Here is a 22,701-nt window from a genome sequence, read left to right on the forward strand (position 1 = left end):
CTTCCGGTCATTGATGCGTCTGTTATGGTCGTTTGGAAAATTGGGTCTATGAAAGTCTTTTCCTGAAGAAGATTTTTTGAATTTCACTATTGCAGTGAGTGGTAAACTTGATGGCTGATCAACACTAGATCCTTTAGCTGACCCTCCATTTGAGACCACTGTTGCGCTAAGCATTGTTGTAATGAGGGCATATTGAGTCTGGCATGGGGTACTATGGCTATGCATGATGCCATGGTTCATGGTAGCCGCATAACAGTTCATACTGTTATCTGTTTGCGAAACTGAAATTGTGTAATAAGTGTTTATCAAAGTTTTTAGCTGTGCTGTATTTGGGTAAGCTACTCTCTCGAGATAATTTAGGATGGCTCCCAAGAAAGGCTGTATCTGGAGAGGTTGCAGGTGCCATTTGACTACACTGACTGTAAAAGCTAACTGGTGAAGTAGGTTTATAGTTGTTTGTGTCGCAAACATTTAAATGTTTTGCTTTTGATAAATCAGTCATCCAGATAAGGAAAAACATGCATGTTGTCTTCCTGGGTGGGCTGCTACTACTGCTAAGCATTTGGTAAACACCCTGGGGGCTGTGGTGACCCCAAACAAAAGCACTTTGAATTGAAACCCTGAGCTATTGCCTGTGTGCTTGGTGAATTAAAATATTAACCACTTGGATGCTAAGGCTTTTCCCGTCCTGCGCCGAGATTTGATTTTTCCCATTGCTCATGACGAGTTGACCTTGTCATGAGCACAGCTCCAGTGTGCCTCATGACGAGTTCACCTTGTCATTAGCATCCAAGTGGTTAATGTACAAATCTTTCAGATCCTATGCAGTCATGAAATCTCCCTGTTGCATAAGTAGTATGACATCTTCAAGAGTGACCATATGAAAAAGTTCTGAAATTATGTACCTGTTTAGAAGTCTAGAATGGGTTTTAGAGCTCCGTCCTTTTTGGGTATAAGAAAGTAAAGGTAATAGACCCCTGTGCCCTGTTATTGTAATGGCACTAGTTCTATCGCTCCTTTGCTTAGGAGAGCTTGAACAACTTCTTTTAGCAATGTTTGATTGTCTGTTCACATCTTGTGGGTGCGAGGTGGAGTGTTTAGAGGTGTTCAAGTGAGCTCCAGACCCATGTTGGATAATATCCAACACCCACTGGTCGAATGTGAGATTTATCCATGCGGGAAGAAACTGCTGCGGTCTTCCCCCAACAAGTGTGTGTGAATGGGGGAGGGGAATGGTGGACGAGTCAAGGCTTGGTGGTGGTGGAGGGTTTATTAAAATCTCTACCTCTGCCTTCATGATTGTTTCCTTATAGCAGCCCCTATAGTATCCTCCAGGAGAGGATGTTTGACTTTGTGTTTTATTCTAAGTGGATGCGTCAAGGGAGGTTGTTTCAAATCCTCCAAGATAGGTGGAGAAGCGAAAGGAGCCACATGTTTTTGCAACACTCCCAATGTTTTTGCCATCTTGGTCACCATCAAAGGGGAGGGCTAACAAATGGTGTTGTACCTCTGGGTTAAAGCCAGATACCTTGAACCAGGCATGTCGTCTTAATATAAGGCTCAAATTATTACTCCTAGCTGCTGTGTCAGCCGCATCAAGGGCACATCTTATATTGGTATTTGATATAAACTTCTCCTCTGATGCAATGTGCTATGCTCTTTTTTTATTTTCTGAGCGGTACTGGAGTATCTCCTACACTTCTTACCAGTGTGCCCTATCATAGTGTGGCAATAGACTAATGGAGTTGACAATTCTCCAATGGTTGGCTGATTGTGCTGCCACTCTCTTACCAGCTGTATCTATTCATTTACTCTTCTTGTCTGGTGGGAAGCTTCACTATTGTTCAATAGTTTTCTCATTTATGAGCAGTGACCAACACTAGAGAGTCTGGTGTGATTTGACCTTTAATGTACGTAGGGACTACTGGGGAAGGTTTATATTTTTTATCGCCCACCCTAGGAGTAATAATACTGGCTCTGACAGGGCCATTATAAATATCCATAGTGTGCATGAGCATACCCTTAAGCATGGGAAGGTACTGCGTGGAGCACTGAGTGGAGGAGAACATTTTTAAGAGGAAATTGTCCTCTTGTGGCTCAGTGTGGAGTGTCACCTTATCAAAAGTAGCTCCCCTACTTATCAGACTGTGGTAAGTATTGGTGTTATCAGGAGGGGAGGGTCTTGATAGATATACATCCGGGTCAGTATTATCCGGTGGATCTGTGTCATATGCCCCCCAGTCATCTTGTGGTGGTAATGAATGCTGATCATCACCCCCCATCTCCTGTAATGGAACGTAGTGAGCCCTCTGATAAATCCGTAGGGTCATGAATTGGTGATTGTTATGGTGATGGAGTGTGTATAGCAGGGATTGGAGGAGGACTAATGAGAAGTGGGCTAGTAGACTTGTCCTCTTTTATCCTTTTTGGGACAATAGGGACATTGTTGCCTTTATGCAGGCTATGGTACTGCTTGAGGGGGTCTGGTGAGGATTCTTCCTGTACCATGGTGAATCATTAAATGTTCTTGCAGAGAATCCAGCTGTTGCTTCAACTTTTCAGGTACTGGTTGTACAGCTCTGACCTGGTTTTATCCCCAGCTAATTTCTGTGATGAGGGTTTTGGGTCAAAGGCGGCCTTTTCGATGTCAAACCAGTATGTTTTTTCAGTTCTGAAGACGTTCGTGCCTAAAGTCGGGTGGCATCTGCCTTGGAATGTGTCAGTGCAGAAAGTCGGGTTGTTACTGAGGTGGAGGGTTTTGGATTGATGACTTGAGGTCTAGGCTGCTTCTTCAGAGTTAAGCCGAGGCTAGACGTTCCTGGCGCAATCGGTCGTTGCTGACCATCACCAGTAGACAGTGGTGACCCAACAGCAGACTTTTGTGGCTTTGCCGGCGCAGGCTGTGGTGAAGGCTGAGAGGGGCAAAGTACTTACAGTTTGTTGCCCCGACGTGATATCATATTCTGCATCCGACTCAGAGCTGTGGTCTGGAAATAGGTTACCCTCATCGACAACTGATGGATGTGCCTTCATTTCAATTTCCAGTTCCTCCGAACCGAAAATGTCGGGCATCTCTTCAATGCTGCATCAAGACATCTGAAGTCTTCTAGCTTTCTAATCACAGTCTTTTTGGATCAAAACGATCGGGAGGCCTCGCATGTCTACTCTCAGTGATCTGGAGACAAGTACAAATGACAAACCTCGTGTAAATATGTGTGTGGGAACTTTGCATGACATTATGGTGTCCATTACATCACCACCTGGATGTTTTTAGAAAAGAATGTCAAACAGAAATTCCGCCCCGGAGGGCGTAGGCCCAGAAAGGCGTGATCAAATCAAGACCCCTGGATGAATTAGACGCTGATATTATATTTATGAAAATAGTGATCGAATTGCGAACAATACAATACCGACGGTACTAGAAAGTATCCCGATGACCGTGTCGAACCAGAGCAGAGGAGCACACAACCGAACTCAATGGAGGAAAAAAGCAATCTAACAATGGAGTCGAGGACAATGTGCGTTGCAAGCAAGAGGAGAGAGGAGTCAGTACACCTTGTGACTAAAGACTTCTTGAAAAAAAAAATAACTTGCACACTTCCGAGCCCAACACTATATGGCGGACTTATGCTAAGCATATATATGTGTGTGTGTGTGTATATTATATATATATATATATATATATATATATATTCATTCAAGGCTGGATGTTTTTGTCCATTATGGATTACTAAGCGACATTTACCGTACACTGAATATGGCTATTGCCCATTAGTGGGCTATAATGTTTACTTTACATTTGATGTTAATTTGTTCAGCATTCAAAAATATACATTGTAAGATGGCCGCCCTTATTCAGTGTATGGTGCGAGTCCCCTTTCTCTGTCTATGCTTCACTGAACGTGGGAGTGACTGAATAATGTTTAAAATAATGTCGGAAGTAAACACAGTGTAATACACACTGACGAAGGCAGAACGCCGAAACGCGTCTGTGTGCACCCCTCGCTGAATAAAACCTAGCGTGTTGAAACTTTCCTCCCTCGAGTGCGGTTTTGTTCTTCCACAAGCTAGGAAGGAATTGGAGCGTCATATATATATATATATATATATATATATATATATATATATATATATATATATATACACACACACACACACCCCACATACAAGTATAAATGTGTGGAAAAAAATGACTGCCTATTAATTGTAGGGTTAGCCCACCACACCCATCCTTGAACCCTAAAACGCATTACAACCCTATACACTACCCATTCCTGAACACCAAAAAGTCCTTGTTATCACTATGCACTAACCAGCCTAAACCTTAAAAACCCTTTGCTGCCCAAGGCACTACTCATTCTTGACTCTTAAAAGACCCTTACTAGTAGTATGCACTACTCATCCCAAAGTCCTAAAAAGCCAACTTAGTAATTCTATACACTACTCACCCCAGAGCTTTTAATTTAAGTACAAATCAATGTTTTAAAGCATTAAAATAGTTTACCTATACATAAAGTTTTATTATTACTATTATTCAACTAGAATATTATTAGTAAATTATACTCCATTTATTATCTAACTAAATTACTATAAAAATAATTCTTCATATTATATATTAAATATAAAATACGTATATAATATCCCATAAAAAAAATGCTTGTAATTATTTTTTTTACACTTACCTGTAATGTAAAGACCTGTTGCTGCAAATATAGGTAGAAAATGCAACCTCTGATGTAAATCGTCATAACTTAACTCCTGCGATGTAAATTACCACACTGTAATGCCTGTGATGTTAAGACTCAACACCCTGACAAAGCATATGAATCAAACTTGTAAAAGTAAGAGACATTCACACAAAATCTACATTCAGCAAATTAGCTATTTTGGTAGGAGTTTCCCGGCATCTTGTTTACCATCTTTATTTCCTCGCCATGCTGGAGAGGATGCCGACATATCTCTATACACATCACCATGGTCTTTTTCTTTGGGTATAAGCAGTAAGGCTGCACGTCCCTCGTCTCTCATCCTAGATGACCAATGTGAACCACTTAAAACACCATAAAGTTTAATGTATGTAATTATTTGCATATTCCCCCTCCCAAATTTTTTCACTCACCACCCCCTTCTTTTTCAGTATCTTCCCTTTTTTGTTACCATATTTTTCATTATCCACCTTTTCCTGGTTGCAGTGTAGCCGTACAACGGTGTACTATATTTTCTATGTGTATTCTTTTATTCCTTCACACAAGGGCTCCTGGGCAAAAGTGTACATAAATAAACATATTGCGACTACTATGAGGGTTCAGCATATGTGCTGGCCTTGATGCAAGTGCCAAAACGTCAACTCATTGGCTTGTGCTTACCATGGCTGTCTTTGTTAATATTTGAAAACCCAAAGAGAATGTTAATTCAAATTAAATTGATACCCAAATAAAATGTGCCTTAAAAAGTCTATCCAAGGCATCGCCAACTTAAACAAAAACATACCTCCTCCTACTGTGCTACTACAGACTTGTCAACCTCCGTGCTCCCTCACAACCCCATGACATTCACTCTTGCCCATCAAAAGAAACCTTACCTTGGATACCGTTCTCTGAAGCCAGGCCATTTTCAACCTCCAAGCTGTCCAGCGCAGAGCCCTCTGCCACCACTAAATTGGCCATTTTTTTATCCCATTCCTTGAGGATGACCAACTTCTCTGCATCACCTAGAAAGAATGTTTCATCATGCTTTTGGAGAATGTGCCTCTTAATAGTGCTGACCTTCAAGGTGCTGAGGGAACTGCCACACACCATGCAAGAGAGGCCATGTGTCAGGCAGTTGTAATCCATAAGGTATTCCATTCGCCAGCGGTCCTGGTAATACCGTTTGTGGTCCCGCCCCCGCCCCTTATTCGTCACCCTATCAGACATATTGGTATCTGGATCATCCATCCAAGATGCATCATCGATACTCAGTGGAGGATTAGGGGTACCACACGTGGGGCTCTCCTGTCCATTGCATGATGCAGGATCTGCTGGTGTTTCTTCCTCAGACTCATCCATGGTTAGGTCTACTTGAGAAGTCTGTTGGACTGGAGCTGGGATCAACACTGGTGCTGGAAATGAAGGTGGCGAGCTCAGTGGAGCCGGGGTCAGGGAACGGATGGTAAGTGGAGTCTGACCAGGAGCCGGAATCCGAACCGGGCAGAGGATGGCAAATGGAGCAGTAACTACAATAGGAGCCAAGGAAGACAGAGCAATAGGAACCGGCACAGAAAAGGGTGCTGAAGTCAAAGCTGGAGCTACAGCCGGAGCAGGAGCTGAAATTTGAGTTTCCATCGGCTTCTGAACTGTAAAAAAATATTTTTTATAAAGTATTAGAAATAATTTAAAAGGTAGCTAAAAATAAACATTCAAGCGCTTATGATATGAAAAATCCAACTGTGTGTTGGAACACACTTGGACAAATGTTCAAAATAATTAGGCATGGACTGAATTTGACAATTGTGCCCTTGCAAACTTTTTTTTCTTTTTCTTGTGACTTTATATAAACTGGAGGTCTAAGGTGTCGGTCTATTGCTAGTGAATGCCCAATTGAAATGTGTGTATCAGCATAGTTGGACTGATACTATAGGATAAAATTTCAAACAGATTAAAAGTGTTCTCTTCCTGGTACTCCCTAAATTCTGAAAACACTGGCAAAACAGTGCATGTTAATTGTAGATCTGGAGAGACTACTCGGAATCACACTGAGAATGTTTCACACTTCGGATATAATAGCAAGCAAGACACTGCAAGTTTATATTTCACATAACTAAGACAATGATTTGTGAATGGTAGGAATAACATTGAGAACCATTAATACAGTTTAATTTCTGTAAAAAAATATATATATATTAAATGAGAGCAGAGCAGATTCAAACTGGCAATGGCCTTCATACCAGGTTCATTCTTGAAATGTTGGGAGAAATTTCTCCAGGGAGGAAAATCCCAACCATGAGCACACATTCACAAATGCCTAGATGTGGAGAAGTTCAAGCCATTTCACATTTCAAACGAGGTACAGGGGCAGAACCGGTGAAAGGGCGTTTGATGTAGACGAGGAACTAAACTCATTTCCACTACTTCTGTCAAAGGAACCTGATACAATTTCAAGTAAAAAAAAGCAGAAATTGCCGTTTAGAAATGAAAGTAGACAAATGTATATTTGTATAGGCCTGGTTCCCAGGGCACATGTCTTTAAAAAAAAAGTGGAGGGACTAACCTAGTTAGACATCACTGCGTGCGACATCACGGTGCACAACATCACACACGGCATCACAGGAATTGACATCATAGAAAGTGGCATCACAAGCCACGAATTTACAGGAAGTGGCATCACAAGAAGTGACATCAGATCTAAAGCCCTCACATATATTTTTAGCAGGTCTATCATGTGTACGTTTGAGCGTATTGAGCGTTGTACAGTGAGCTATGGAAGATGATATGCGACTTTGACACCTTGCAATCCCCCAGTTTTATGCAACACATCCTGTACATTCATTTACAAACTTATATAATGTATTGGACACGCAATATACGTATGTTGATGTAAGGCGTTCTGACACCCTGCATTGGGATGAGTAGGGTTATACAAAAAAAAGGAAAATGCTACTTACCCAGGATGCATCTGTTCCTCGCATCTAGAGCTGTAGAGTCTCATACTGAGCATAGCCTGTCATCTAGTGTTGGGTCGGATGTTTGCAGTTTGTTTTTGTTTGCATAAGTATTTTCCAGTCACGAGGTAGGTGACTTCTTTCGGTGATAGTGCGCATGGGCATCAACTCCATTATTAGATTGTTTGCCGCAGTGGGTGATAATGGAGTAAGTAAGAGATGTATATATGTATCTAAGTAAGATATAACTGCAACAGGTATAGGTACCCGGGGAGGTGGGTGGGTGCATGCAACTAGAGCTCTACATGCCAAAAACAGATGCATACTGGGTACGTAGCATTTTCCGTTGGAGGCATACCAGCTGTAGATCACATGCTGTGCATAGACTAAAAAGCAGATATCTTACAAAGTGGTGGCTAACCAGTAGCTATTGCAGTGGTTTGAAATAGTGTACATACAACTGCCGGGCCCACACTAGATTGCTGTCTTGCGAACACATCTACACAATAGTGTTTTTGTGAATGTGTGAGGTATAGACCATGTTGCAGCTTTGCAGATGTCATCTATGGGTATGTTTTCTAAAAATGCCATAGAAGCCCTTAGTTTGCGAGTGGAGTGCACTCTAGGGGGAATAGTTAAAGTTCTTTTTGCTTTTGAATAGCATATTTGAATGCACTGGACTATCCACCTTGCAATACCTGATTTTGATATTGGATTGCCTTTATGTGGTGGAGCAAAAGTGACAAATAGCTGTTTTGCAGAAAGGTTTTTTCCTTTCTATATAGTAAAGAATTGTTCTTTTCACATCTAAAGTGTGTAAAGCACGTTCTGCCACAGAATCTGGTTGAGGGTAGAACACAGGCAACTCAACATATTGGTTGATATGAAAAGCCGAAATGACCTTTGGTAGAAATGTAAGGATAGTCCGAAGAACCACTTTGTTTTGATGTATTTGTAAGAATAGTTCTTCTATGGTTAGTGCCTGAAGCTCGCCCACTTTCCTTAGAGATGTGATAGCTAGGTGGAACGCTACCTTCCAAGCATGAAATTGTATTTCACATCTATGCAATGGTTCAAAGGGTGGACCCATTAGCCCGGTGAGGACAATGTTGGGATTCCACACTGGAGCAGGTGGAAGCCTTGAAGGAATGATCTCTTAGGTCCCTCCATAAATGATTTGAGACAGGCACTCTAAAAGGAGAGATATGTTGTCTGTTCTGTAGGTATGCAGCTATTGCAGAAAGATGTAAGCGTATGCAAGAGTACGTTAAATTGGAACGCTGCACATGTAGTAAATAGCAAATGATGTTTTGAACTGAAGCGTCCAGTGAATCTATTTGATTGCTATTACAGTATTTCACAAATTGCTTTCACTTTGCTGCATAGCATGCTCTTGTGGTAGGACATCTAGCCTCTTTGATAATGTTCATGCAGTCTGACGGAAGATTAAGGTAGCCAAACTCTAAGATTTCAGGAGCCAGATTTCAAGGTTGAGATGGCTGGGATCTTGATGTCTTATCTCTCCATGGCTCCGAGTGAGCAGATTGGGAGTAAGGTGTAGTTGTTGGTGAGGAACTACTGAGAGCTCCAACGTGGTTGTGAACCAGGGTTGTTGGGCCCATGTGGGAGCAACTAGGATTAATGTCAGGGTCGCCTGTCTGAGCTTCCGAACCACTCATGGAATGAGTGGGAGGCGGAAAAGCATAGGCAAATATTCCTGACCAATTCATCCATAATGCATTGCTCTTGGACAATGGATGTAGATGTCTGAATGCTAAGTTTGGGCATTTTACGTTTAGGTTTTTGGCGAACAGATCTGTCTGGAAATTCCCACATTTGGACGAATGGGAGGAGAACTTGAGGGTGGAGTTCCTATTTGTGAATCTGTTGTCTTTGACGACTAAGCAGATCTGCAATCTGATTGTTCACTCCTGGAAGGTGTTCTGCAAAGAGAAACATTCTGTGATGTATGGCCCATCTCCAGATGGTCTGTGCTAGCTGGAGAGTGTGTGCCCCCACCCCCCTGTTTTTGTATGTAGTGCATTGCTGTCATGTGGTCTGTACGGATCAGGACAGCTTTGCCTACTAGATGAACTTGAAAAGCTTTGAGCGCTTGAAAAATTGCTAGCAGCTCTAGATGATTTATGTGAAGCTGCTTTTGCTGCAGACTCCACATGCCCTGAATTGTATGCGTCTGGAGAGGAGCTCCCTAACCAGTGAGTGATGAGTCTGCTGTTAGTACTATCTGTGGAACCGGGTCGATGTAGGGCTGCCATTTTGTAAGGTTTTGTGTCTTCCACCACTGCGCAGCCGTCCACCAACACTAGATTTGATAATAGATCCTGATCCTAGTTCCACTGACGAGCTAAGCACTCCTGAAGGGGGCGCATGTGAAGTCTTGCTTATCGAACTATTAGTATGCAAGACGCCATCATCCCTAGTAACTGCATGCACACTTGAGCTTGCAATGAGTGTTGAGGCTGGGAGTGTCAGTAAGTTGCAGCCAGTAACCATATTGGATAATTTGTAAAACCCATTTGTCTGAGGTGATGTTCCAGACAGGGAGAAATTGAGAGAGACGTCCCCCAGCAGGAGTGGAATGATTGGGGGTAGTGGAAGGAAGTCACTGTTTGTTATTAGCGGGGGAAGTGTGTGTGGAGTTGCATCTGCCTCTTCCCGTACCATTGTTCCCTCTAAAACCTCCTCTAAAACATCCCGACGAGGGTGATTGGTTGTTGCCTTTTTAAGAGGAGGAGGGTTTTTCTGTGGTAACATTTTTGGAACCACCCCTGTAAAAGGAGCGGCGAAAGGAAACGCCTATTAGTAGGTAATTGTAAAGCCCCCATAGACTTTGCGACCTCAGTGTCTTTTTTCATTTTTTCCAGCGAGGTGTCAACTGCTGGACTAAAGAGGTGTTCTTTATGCAAGGGCTGATTGAGAATGTAGGCCTGTACCTCAGGTTTTAAACCGGATATTCTTAACCATACGTGTCAGTGTAGCAACACACTGGTGTTTACTGCGCGTGCTGCTGTGTCTGCTGCATCTAATACGCACTTGATGGAGGTATTGGTGATTAGTTTTCCCGCTCATATAAGATTATTTGCCTTAGATTTGTGCTTATCAGGCAGAAATTGGATACGTTTTTCCAGCTCGTCATAATGAGCTCCATCGTATCTGGCAAGCAAAGTCGGAGCATTGGCAATGCGCCACTGATTAGCTGCCTGTGAGGCTACCCTTTTGCCAGAGGCATCAATTAACTTGGACTCCTTATCAGGAGGAGGGGCCTCACCTGTGGTCTGTGAGTTTGCACTTTTACGAGCATTAGAGACCGCAAGATAGTCGAAGGGCAGCTGACCCTTGATGTAAGCAAGGTCAGTAGGTGTTGGCTTATATTTTTTCTCAACCCTGGGTGCGATGATTTTTGCCCTGACTGAGTCTTTGAAAACCTCATCTGCATGCTTAAGCATCTCCTTAAGCATTGGTAATGTATGTGTACTTTTTTGAGTGGAGCTTAAGATCTCAAACAAGAAATCCTCCTCTAAAGCTGCCTTATGTAGTTCCACCCCACAGTAACGAGCATCCCTGTTAAGAAGCTCAATGTAACATATATTGTCATCAGGAGGTGATGGCCTGGATGGATATAAGTCAGAGTCAGTGTCTGTGCGTGGATCAGTATCATAATCCTCCCATGGGTCAACATCTTGTGGCCTATCCTCATCCTCATCCTCATCCCCATCCCTTTCCCATTCATCATGTGGGTCAGGTGATAGTGGTGGTGAATTAGTGGGGTTAATGAGTAGTTAAGGATTAGTAGGTTAAAGGAGGTGGCACATAAGGTGGTGATGGGTTTGTACCCACATTCCTTTTCTTCAGGGGCATGTGATGCTCATCCTGATTGGCCAATTACCTTTTTTTCTGGCAATTTGGAATGAATATGTCCAATATCTAGGTTAATAACCAGTTCTTTTGGCTTCGGATCCAGAGGCGGAACATCGGAACGAGACTCTTTAGTCGAAGTCTTTTTCTCTTTATTTCCAGTGATCTGCGTCAAAAGATTTGGTTCCTAACTCTTCGGCACCAAAGATTTAGGCTTCGACAAAGAGGGAACATGGACATGCTTTGTTTTTGTCGTCGAGCATTTTGGTTCAGCGCCGGCATGGGGCCGAATCGTGCCGGAAGGCTTTTCTTTGTGTTTTGGCGCCGGACCCATTGGCGGGGTGCTTGAAACTTTTTCTCGGGGCTGACCGTGGCCCACAGGCATAGAAAGGACCGGAGCCTTTTTTGGTTTTGGTTGTTGGGGCAAGGGGGTTTCTATACTCACGGTACGCTGACCCGGTGTAACTTGCTCCTCTTCTTCCATGTACGAGTCGGCCTCGGACAGTGAGACATGTTCCTCTTCCTCGGCTCCTTGAGCGTGTGTTTATTCTCGGTCAGAATTTTCTCCGAAGAAGTGCAATACGGAGCCGCCTTGGTGTTGCATCTCGTGATGTCGAACCTGACGGTCACAGAGCGTCTTCTTTGATCGAAACAATCAGCGCGCGTCTCAGTCTTTCTCGTTGTGTTCCGGGGACAAACCGAGATTGCACACTTCGTGCAGGTCGGTGTGCGGAAACTTGGCACGACACCGGGGACAGATCTTGAATGGAGTCCGTTCCATCGACTGCTAGCAAACCCGGTGCAGGTAGGCCCAACAGCCCTCCATGAGCTTTCTGATCGAAGATTCGTGGTTTGAAACGATACACGCAGAATGGAAAACGCAATAAAGAAACAATACTGTCGAGGGTAGTGGAATGTGCGTCGAAGGAACCCGAGAAATCGCCAAACCGGGGCGCAGCAATTCACATCCGAACCCGATGGAGGAAAAAACAATCTAACAATGGAGTTGATGCCCATGCACACTATCACCAAAAGGAGGACTCACCTACCTTGTGACTGGAAAAGACTTCTTTGAACAAAAACAAAGTGCAAACATTTGAACCCCACACTAGATAGCAGACTATGAACAGCATGTGATCCACAGCTCATATGCCTCGAACACAGTGGTACTTAAATGATTTCAACGCATCCTCAGGTGTAGTAAGCTCTATATAAATGCAATTTGCTGTGCGTAAATACTGGGAAAGACCAACACATCTTGCATTCTTTCAGTGCATGCATATCTCCTAAATAGGGACTGAACAAAGTGAAAAGCTGCCTCTCTTAAGTATGTGTGAAGTGCTGACAAGGTGTGAGCCTTTGTTTCCCCACCGCTTCATTTGCATCATGTGTGAGGCTCCCGACTGCTCCCAGTGAGGAGACTCAAACTAAAGGAGGCCTGAAGACCCCTCAAATTCGGCCTTTGTTACGGACCCAACAGGAGTCTAAAATAAGACCCCCGCCTACACGTTGTTGCTTGTTGCAGATGAAAAGCAGACAACGTGCAAGCACTGCTGAAAGTGTCCCAGTGTTTGGAAATTACACTGGGACAAGTTCAACACATTAGTCAGTGGGGTCCAATTTCCTGGCAGGGTGGATGGCGTTCACCCTGTTAAGATAGTGGGTGGACGCTGTCCACCCGCGTGTACCCCCTGACTTGTGCCCTACTGGTTCCACACAATTTTTTGTGATGTGCACACAGAGGCAAAGATAACAACGGACACTAGTAAAACTGGGAACTTATTTTTAGTCCATTTTAGTAAAGGCCATCATCTGAGGCCCAGAAAATGGCTTCGCTTCAAGTGATGCGTGATTTGCTGACATTCTACAGGCACTCTCTCAACCCATGCCTCATCAGAAGTAGCTAGTCTTGCGTCTGAACAGCTCGACATTCTGACAAAAAAATGGAAGCAGGAAGCCATGGCCCAAAGGACACTCTGGGCTTTCTGATCTATGTCAGCGTTTTATATAGACCAGTCTGCTGCATTATATGGGGCAGAAATATGGGAACCCTCTTGCAAAAAGAATTTTGAGGTGGGTGAAAATAAATTCTATAGAGCCATGTTAAGGCTGCCTGTACGTACACCATTAATACCAATTGTTCTCGATCTGAACACAAAACGGACGAATCACCATGCAATTTTAAGACCTCTGACATTTTGGGTGAGACTTTGGTCAACTCTGGAGTTGCTAGATTAGAAGACCGGTCTAGAAGAGATAATGGAACTGGACCAGAATAAAAGCATTACATGGGTAAGACATGTTTGTCTATGGCTAAAAAGATTGGTCTATCGCAGTTCTGGGATAACAAGTCTATATTGACCCAAGCTTCGAAAAAGGCATTAAAAACTACTTTCTGGGCATAAATGCAAAATAGTGTGTTACATGATCTAGCAGGTGGAACCCTAACAAGCAGGTTCCTTTTGTTTAAAGATAGAGCTTACTTTGAGCAGTTTTTGGATGAGGTACATCCCCCACTTGCCAAAACACTATACATGAAATTTAGATATGGTGTATTGAACATTAATACAATTGTAGCAAGATGGACCAGTAATTATACTGAAAAGATAGATGTTTTATGTACTTTATGCTCAGGTAAAGCTAAACGAAGATGAGTTGCATATCCTTTTCTTCTGTCCTGTTTATGCTAAAGCTAGGAAAAGATGGATCAAACCGCTCTGTTCAAACCTAGGTACGAGATCATGTAAAGAGGCGGAAAGGATTTTAAAAACTGACACTACACAGGACATTGTCTTTGGCATCAGTCGATTTTTGCTAGCAATAAGCTTTTTACGAGCCAAAGTAGGCCTAAAACTTTAATGAACTGTCCATACTGTATCAAAATCGATTTAAATAACTTAGTTGTCTCAATGAAATGATACTGACATTCGCATTGCACCATGAATTAATAAATGTATAGATATTAATTGTTTTATAGTTTAATAAGATTGGAACTTTTGTGATTGGTTGCGGATCCCAAGCCTAAATATCACGTGTTTTTCGCTTTTAATCTGGATGCCTTTTTAATACATTTATATTACTATTTATGTTTTAATATAAAGGCGTAATGGTCATATACCCCCCATTCCGTGTTTCTCTTGTACAAATTGCTTGCATGAATTTCTATTTGGACCTTTGAAATTATATCAAAATTGAATGTTTTTATGTATCTTTTATGGTTCTAATGCACCGAAATTAAGATTTTGAATGAATATAGAGCACACATTTCCCTTTACGGCCAACTCGTAATGCGGATGGTATCTTCTAGTGCAGCGTTTCCCAAACTGTGATCCGCGGACCCCCAGGGGTCCGTGAGACATTCCCAGGGGGTCCGCAGGACTCGAGTGCCTGTCGTCGTAGTGAAAAATGAAACGCCCTTGCATCCTCACAGCACATAAGAGCTGTGAATGTTGGCGCAGGGGCGGCGAGACCAAAACAATACAATCCGGAGGCGGGGGCAGCGAATGGGCAGAGGGCAGTCAGGGGGGGGGGGCAGCAGGGGGCACAGCGGCTGGGGAAATGAGTGGAACAGAAGGCAAAAGGGGCACAAAAACAAGGAAAGAACGAGTGGCGAAGAAAGGCACAAAAAAACGAGTGGAACAGATGGCAGAAGGGCACAAAAAACGAGGGAAAACGAGTGGAACAGAGGGCAGAAAGGCACAAAAAACAAGGGAAAAATTAGTGGAACAGAGGGCAGAAAGGCACAAAAATCGAGGGAAAAACGAGTGGCACAGAGGGGAGAAAGGCACACAAATACGAGGGAAAAATGAATGGAACAGAGGGCAGAAAGGCACAAAAAACGAGGGAAACATAGGGCAGAAAGGCACACAAATCGAGGGGAACAGAGGGCAGAAGGGCACAAAACACGAGGAAAAAACGAGTGGAACAGGAGGCAAAAGGGGCACAAAAACGAGGGAAAAACAAGTGGCACAGAGGGCAGACGGGCACAAAAAACGAGTGGCACAGAGGCAGAATACAGAAATATAGGGGCAACTAAGAACAGAAGGCAGAACGAGCAGAGAGGCACGGGGGCAGCGAGGGGAACAGAAGGGAAGACCGGGCAGAGACACGGGTCAGCGAGGGGTACAGAAGGAAAGACCAGAAAGAGAGAGCACGGGACAGCAAGGGGAACAGAGGGAAGAAAAAGGGGCATGGACCACGTACAGGCAGCGGGGGAAGACAGACAACAGCAGTCATAGACACAACAATGAAAATACAGGCAATACAATAAAAGCAATAAAGTGTTGAAAGGCACATGTGTATAGGTTACCATTACTTGTCAGGCAGGTAAAAATAGATACAGCCAGGATCAGCAGTAGGATTTTCGTGCTGCTGTCTGATTGCTCACTTTCCACAAGCCCTTGGGTGAATTATGTGTGCTGTCAAGCTTTCATATTCAGACATATCAAGCTCTTATTCTGTGTAGCCTTTGCAGTTTGTTGTTTGGCGTGGGCATTCTAACAGGAGAGGGTCATGTCAGGTGCCACACGAGGCCTCTCTGAAATATGCACTGCTCACCCCTTGGTGGTAAAATGTTGTTCTGCTGTCTGTGACTAAAGATTAGGTCTAACAGGGGTTTATGGTAATTGGCATAGCATTGTTTCATGATCTCGCTGAAACAATATGCCTCCTGTGCAGAAACCTTCGTGCCATCTCTTGCACTTCCATGATGAACTCCTAATATAGACCTTGAATTTGCTCTGAACACTGGACTCATCGCTTTGTGCACTATCTTGTTAGAATTTTCACAATATTCGTTGCTCCTTGGGGCATGTCTTTATTATAAATTGCTTCATAATTGTATAATATTTTAGACCTTCTTAAACTGTGAATAGGTAAAAATGCTAATAATTCACAATCATTTATTATTTATTTATTTATTTATTTTTAGAGTTTTCTATAGCGCGAACTTGAACCGATTAGGTTATCAGAGCGCTTTACATAGCACCAGTTCCGTTACATGTTATCACAGCAGTTTACATAGAATCAGTTACATTTCAGGATCTTGAACCGATTAGGTTATCAGAGCCCATTACATAAGACAGCATTCGATGTCCAGTGCCCTCCTCCGCCGTGTAGCGGGGGACCTCTTCCAGCCCTCCGAAGTCGTCGAGCTGTCGGGACTAGGCTCCTGGAATTTCAGCTGCCCCTTTACAAGGCACTTTACATAGAATCAGTTACGTTACACATGTCAGGAACACATTTCTTTTTGCTCTAGTGAATAGGGTTATCTCTTCACACGGGGGAAGGGATACACCTGGCTATATTCCAACAGTTCCACAGGCGATTAGTCGTTAACGCTATAATTCTAAACACCGGGAGGGGATACACATGGATACAATCTAAAAATCAAATAGGATACTAGTCGTTAGAGTTATCTTCTATCTTGACAGGAGGGATGTGACTGGAAACACTCTATGGGTAATATAGGGGTGGTAGAGAGTACAAAGGACCGCTGCAAACACTACACGAGTACCAGCATAGAGGAGGGGTGGGTGGGATGCAAAGGTCTGGAGGGAAGGGCTAGAGTCCAGCGAAAACTGTCCAAAAAAAAAGAAAAACAGCAGCATTCACAGCATAGAGGAAGGGTGGGTAGGATGCAGGGTATGGAGGGAGGGACTAGTCCAACGAAGAAGTCCTCCAGAGTCCACCAGGGCACTATCCTCTGCGTTCGTGTTCCCAGAGCCTGTGTCTGCCGGTCATAGAAAGCGTGTCCCCAAGGGGGCCATCTTGAAGTCAGGCACCGTTGGCGCTAAACAGCGTAGTCAGCAAGGGGGAAGGGGGGGGGGGGGGGGGGGGCACATCTCTGCCCTCGGGCCCAGGCCCGTCTGTGGCGGAGAGAGGGGTGTATGGCCCCCGGAGCAGGTAGGTGGGAAGGTTTCAAGGCGGCGCCGTCATCAGCAGGGGCGCCGCCGTCAATCACCGGCCCTTTACTGGTGTGCCCCTGGGATGCCCTCAGAGTCTCGGCGGGTGGCAGCGGGGGACGCAGTGGGAGCCCTACATACCGCTCAGGTGATCAGCGCCTGTCCGACTCGCCCCCGGTCTCCGCTCCTCTTCCTTGTTGTTCCTTTGCCCGGGCTGGTAGCGGGCGTCCGCCATGTTGGGTCCCCGGCAGGGATCGATAGCAGTTAGCCAGCGCCGCTCCACAGACACCAGCAACGAGGTGGCAGCGGGGGACGCGGTAGGAGCCCTACATACGGCTCGGGTGAACAGCGCCTGTCCGACTCGCCCCCGGTCTCCGCTCCTCTTCCTAGTTGTTCTAAAGCCCGAGCTGGTAACGGGCGGCCGCCATGTTGGGTCCTCGGCGGGGATCGGGAGCATTCAGCAATCGCCGCTCCACAGGCACCAGCAGCGATCGGGGTAGCCCTGCAGGTGCCCCACACCTTCCGCTACAATTAGGAAGCGTGTGCGTCGCGGGGGGTCTCCTAAGGACGCTGGGACTAAACTCTGGAACATTATTTCTTCCAGTTTTAATGGTCTACTCAACTCTCTTGTATATTTCTGAGTGTACACATGGCTCCTACTTTGCACAAATCCCTTTTCTGTTCCTTTTCTATAGTGGAATATAAAATATTTTTTAAAACTAAAATTTCATTCAACCTGTAGCTGTAAGGAAGGGTCACCATCAAGGCTCTGGAATGAGAATGTAGAGGTGCTGCTATGGCTGAGAGCAGGAGACTTGTACCACTAAATAATACACTACTGTATGCATGCATGTCCATGCCAATAGACCCAATTCAGGCTGTCTCCCTCTTGAAATTGCCTCTACTTCAAAAGGCGTTTTTAAAAAGAAATTTAAAATTGTACAAATTGCTTGGCGGTCCCCGGCTTCCAGTAGTGATTCAGTGGGGGTCCTCAGGAGTGAAAAGTTTGGCAACCACTGTTCTAGAGTGTGTAAGGTCCAGCTGTGTCAGTCAGGAAGAACAATTGATATATTTGTCCTATTTCACATTAGACTGAAAAATGTAAGTGCGTTTCAGGAGATAGACTCAGCCCCTCAAAGAGAGTGGGACAGTTCTTGGCAAGACTGGTTAGATTTATTCCTACACGCTACTAATAGATGCTTACATGGTAAGTAGCATAATCCATTAGTAGCATTTGTTGCCTGCAGATACACATGCTATGCATAGGCTGTAAAGCAGAACCCCTCCACCCGGCGGCTTTAGGCATGAGGTGGTGCAGTGGTTTGAAATAATGTTTGAAGGAAAGTTTGTCCAACTAGAGCTTGTTGTCTTGATTGAACATCCACACAATAATGTTTTGTAAAAGTGTGTGGGTTTATCCATGTTACTGCTTTGCAAACATCATTGAGAGGGATATTTCCTAAAAAAACCTTGGTTGCTCCTTTCTTCCTTGTTGAATGAGCTCTTGGTGCATGTGGTAATGTTCTTTTTACTTTTGAATACCATATTTGAATGCACTTAGCAATCCATCTTGCTATTCCAGTTTGGCTATAGCATTTCCTTTTGTTGGATTCGTAAAGGAGACAAAAAGTTGGGTGGATTTTCTGAAGGGTTTTGTACATTAAACAGGGTACATGAGTGCTCTTTTAATATCTAAGGTGTATAAGGAATGTTCTGCAATAGTTTGTGGTTTTGGAAAGACAACTGATAGTTTCAAGGGTTGATTTCAATTAAATGGTTAAATAAACCTCAAGTAAAAACTTGGGGTTAGTACGTACACACACGTTGTCAGACTTAGAAATAAGGCTCTTCAATGGTAAGAGAATGTATTTCACTGACCCTTCTTAATAAGGTTATTGTTACAAGGAAATCTACTTTCCATGTTAAAATTTTTATTTGACTATTATGTAGATGCTCAAATTGAGGTCTCATAAACCGTGTCAGTACAATGTTTAAATTCCATGCTGGTACAGGTTTTGTATGTGGTGGAATGATCCTTTTTAATTAATTGTTTTGTAATTATGTAGCAAAGCTGCTAAATGTAGTTGTATTGAGGTGTACGCTAAGTGTGACTTTTGTATATGTAACAGCATATTATGTCAAGTATATTTTTATTGATTTTTAAAAGACATTGAGATAGACAAGTATGCAATAATAACAACTAGGGGAAGGCAACCCCGAAGTACTGGATCTGCCAAACAGTACAGAGTGCTGATAAATCAGACACAGTTTGTGAACCAAGTATCGGCAGTCGGCAATCAAAGTAGCGTAAGCAAAGATCATCCGGTTCACCCAAACCCCTAAAAAAAAAAACCCAAAAAAAGCATAAACTGGGGTGTCACGGTCAGTATGAGAGTTGCGCACGCAGAGGCATTGTTAGGGTATAATCCAGCCAATAGAGAGCCCCTCTGTCAGGGGTTGCCCTTCTAGAAGCGGAGAGTGTTAGTGGGAAACTAAACATGTAAGAGGTGGAGAACTCGCAACCTTGGACCGCAACCAAACAGGTGCAAGCCCTCAGATAAGTATTACACCAAGGGGGCCCACACATAGTCAAACCCCTTGCGGGTGTCTTCAACAATATCTGCCATCCTCTCCATTGCAAATACCCGGCACAATCTAGCATGCCATTGCGTGAGTGAGGGGGCCTCTGGCTTTTTCCACGCGGCGGCCACAGCCATCTTGGCTGCCCTAAGCAGAGCCACATTACCAGGCGGTCCCCCCTGCGTCTGGCGCCTGAGCTGGGCATCCTGAATCCCAAGCAGTGTGTGTTCAATCGCGTCTGGAAGCGGGTAACCTAACATTTGTTTAATTTGTGCTAGGACCTCCTTCCAAAAGGGCTTGATGTGGGGGCAGTCCCGCCAGATAGGTCTAAAGTCACCCAGCTGCCTGCAACCCCTCCAACACCTGTCAGAAGAGCTAGGAAAAATGGAGCGCAACCTCTGTGGGGGGAGACACCAATCAAGTATAATTTTATAGTGGGCCTCCCGAAAAAACATTGAGCGGTTAAACTTGGGGATATCCCAGTATAGCGAGGTCCACTGTTTCTCCTGCAGTGGAGTGTCCAATAGCATGTCCCAGAACCTTTGGTGTCTAAAGGAGTGAAGGGAGCTCAGCTTCTGTAGAAGGGAGTAGAGAAAGGAGGCAGTTCCCTTTGATGAGGCCCCGAAAAAGGCAAATTTCTCAATGGGAAGCAGTTCCCCGGTAGCGGCCAGCCGTACCCGCGGTAGTAGCGCCCAATGTTTAAGTTGTAAATAATGGAACTTCTCAGCAGGCGGGAGCTTAAAAGCCTTGGAACATTCCGGGAAGGAGAGTAATTCCCCCCCCCCCCCTCGAACAAGTGAAAGAGTGCAAGACAGCCCCCCTCCCGCCAAATATCGAGGGGACCCTCATGTAAGGCCGGGGGGAATTCTGGATTAAAGTGTATAGGCGTGAATGGGGACGGAAAAGTGGTGATAGAAGTGGACCTGTTCAGGACATCCCAGACCCCTAAGGTGGTCGCCGTAGCCGTGCTAATGTATGCATTACGTGAGCGATGCTGTTTGGGTTTCCATAGTAGGTCCCATATCGTTCTACCCGTGATTTCCCTGTCCATATGAAGCCACAGTTTACCAGACTCATGAAGAGACCACTTCGCGATGACCCTCAGTTGGGCTACCCTGTAATAACCCAGGAAGTTCAGAAGGGCTAACCCACCCTCCCCACTTGGTCTTGTCAATTAACGGATGGAATGTCTAGCCCTCTGCCCCTGCCAGATAAACTTAGTGACCATTGTTTTCAATTCGGAGAACAGTGCCCTATCCACAGGAATCGGAAGGCCCTGGCAGAGATACATTAGTCGTGGAAGGATATTCATTTTTATAGCGTTTATCCGGCCAATCCACGATAGATAGGCAGTTGGCCATCGAACGAAGTGAACTTTCATTTGGCGCAACAGCGGGGGGAAGTTTGCCCTATAGAAGTGCTCCAGCTTGGGGGTTAATTTTATGCCCAGGTAGGTGATGTCTTTGTTGGTGCTACGAAAGGGAGTTGTGCTCTCAATAGATTGCATAGTGTCTTTAGACACTGTGAGGTTCAAAAGAAAGGATTTAGAGTGGTTCACTTTGAAGCCAGAGGCCCGCTTCTATGCCGTGAGCTCTGACAATATCACTGGCAGGGAGGATAGCGGTCTGGTGACGGGGAGGAGCACATTGTCCACGAAGAGGGATATCTTATGCTCGTCCGAGCCAAACAGGACTCCCCCTATGTCCGGTTTGGACCGTATGCGTTCTGCAAAGAAGATAGCATATTAGTTGCTGTTCTCATGGAGAAGAAGAGTTAATGTGTTGTGTAGCACAATAATGTACAAAACGCTTCAATTTAGCTGCATAGCATGCTCTTGTGGTAGGTCTTCTTGCTTCTTTTAAGATTGTCGCACATTCTTCAGGTAGATTGAGGTATCCACATTCTAAAACCTCCTGTGCCAGATTGCAAGATTGAGCTGTTGAGGGTTAGGATGTCTCACCCTGCCACTGCTGTGTGTTAGAAGATTTGGATAATTTGGTAGCTTCTCTTGAGATTGTAGAGAGCTCTAATAGTATTGTATCCCATGGTTGGTGAGCCCATTTGGGTGCTATCAGAATGAGAGTCATTGAAGTCTGAGTTTTCTGACTACATAAGGCAGTAGTGGGAAAGGAGGAAAAGCCTATGTAAACATCCCTTACCAGTTCATCCATAGAGCATTGCCCTTGGATTATGGGTGTGGATGTCTGGATGCGAAGCTTTGGCATTTTGCATTTTCCTTTGTTGGGAATAGGTCTATTGTGGATGTTCCCCACCTTTGGAAGAACGTTTGTAGTAACTTACTGTGCATCTTCCATTCGTGCACCAGTTGGTATGTTCTGTTAAGGAGATCTGCCATGGTGTTCGCTTCTCCTGGTATGTATTGTACTTGGAGATGGATTTTGAGATTTGTGGCCCATTTCAATATTTTCTGTGCCAACTGTGACAATTGTATTGAATGGGTACCCCCCTGTTTTTGTATGTAACACACAGCAGTCATATTGTCTGTGCATAGAAGTACTGTCTTTTCGGTTATGTTTATGAGGAAAGCTTTGAGAGCCATGGAAATTGCTAATAGCTCGAACATGTTGATGCGTAGCAACTGCTGTTGTGATGTCCAGTGTCCCTGAACCACAATGCCCTTCATATGAGCTTCCCAACCCAGTAGTGATGCATCTGTTGTGATTTTTATTTGCAGGATTGGAT

General features: G+C 44.3%; 1 protein-coding gene across 2 annotated transcripts in view; it reads right to left on the reverse strand.

Moving 5' to 3' along the window:
- The window catches only part of LOC147691776 (zinc finger translocation-associated protein-like), a 156,034-nt gene that overhangs the window by 60,802 nt on the left and 72,531 nt on the right, over positions 1-22,701 (reverse strand). For both annotated transcript variants that reach the window (XM_086938070.1, XM_086938071.1), the window contains exon 4: positions 5,582-6,334. In XM_086938070.1, the coding sequence (XP_086794196.1) occupies positions 5,582-6,334 (753 nt within the window). The remainder of the gene's footprint in view (positions 1-5,581; positions 6,335-22,701) is intronic.

This window comes from Lissotriton vulgaris, chromosome 9 (assembly GCF_964263255.1).
Source record: "Lissotriton vulgaris chromosome 9, aLisVul1.2, whole genome shotgun sequence".
In the NCBI taxonomy this organism is placed as follows: Eukaryota; Metazoa; Chordata; class Amphibia; order Caudata; family Salamandridae; genus Lissotriton; species Lissotriton vulgaris.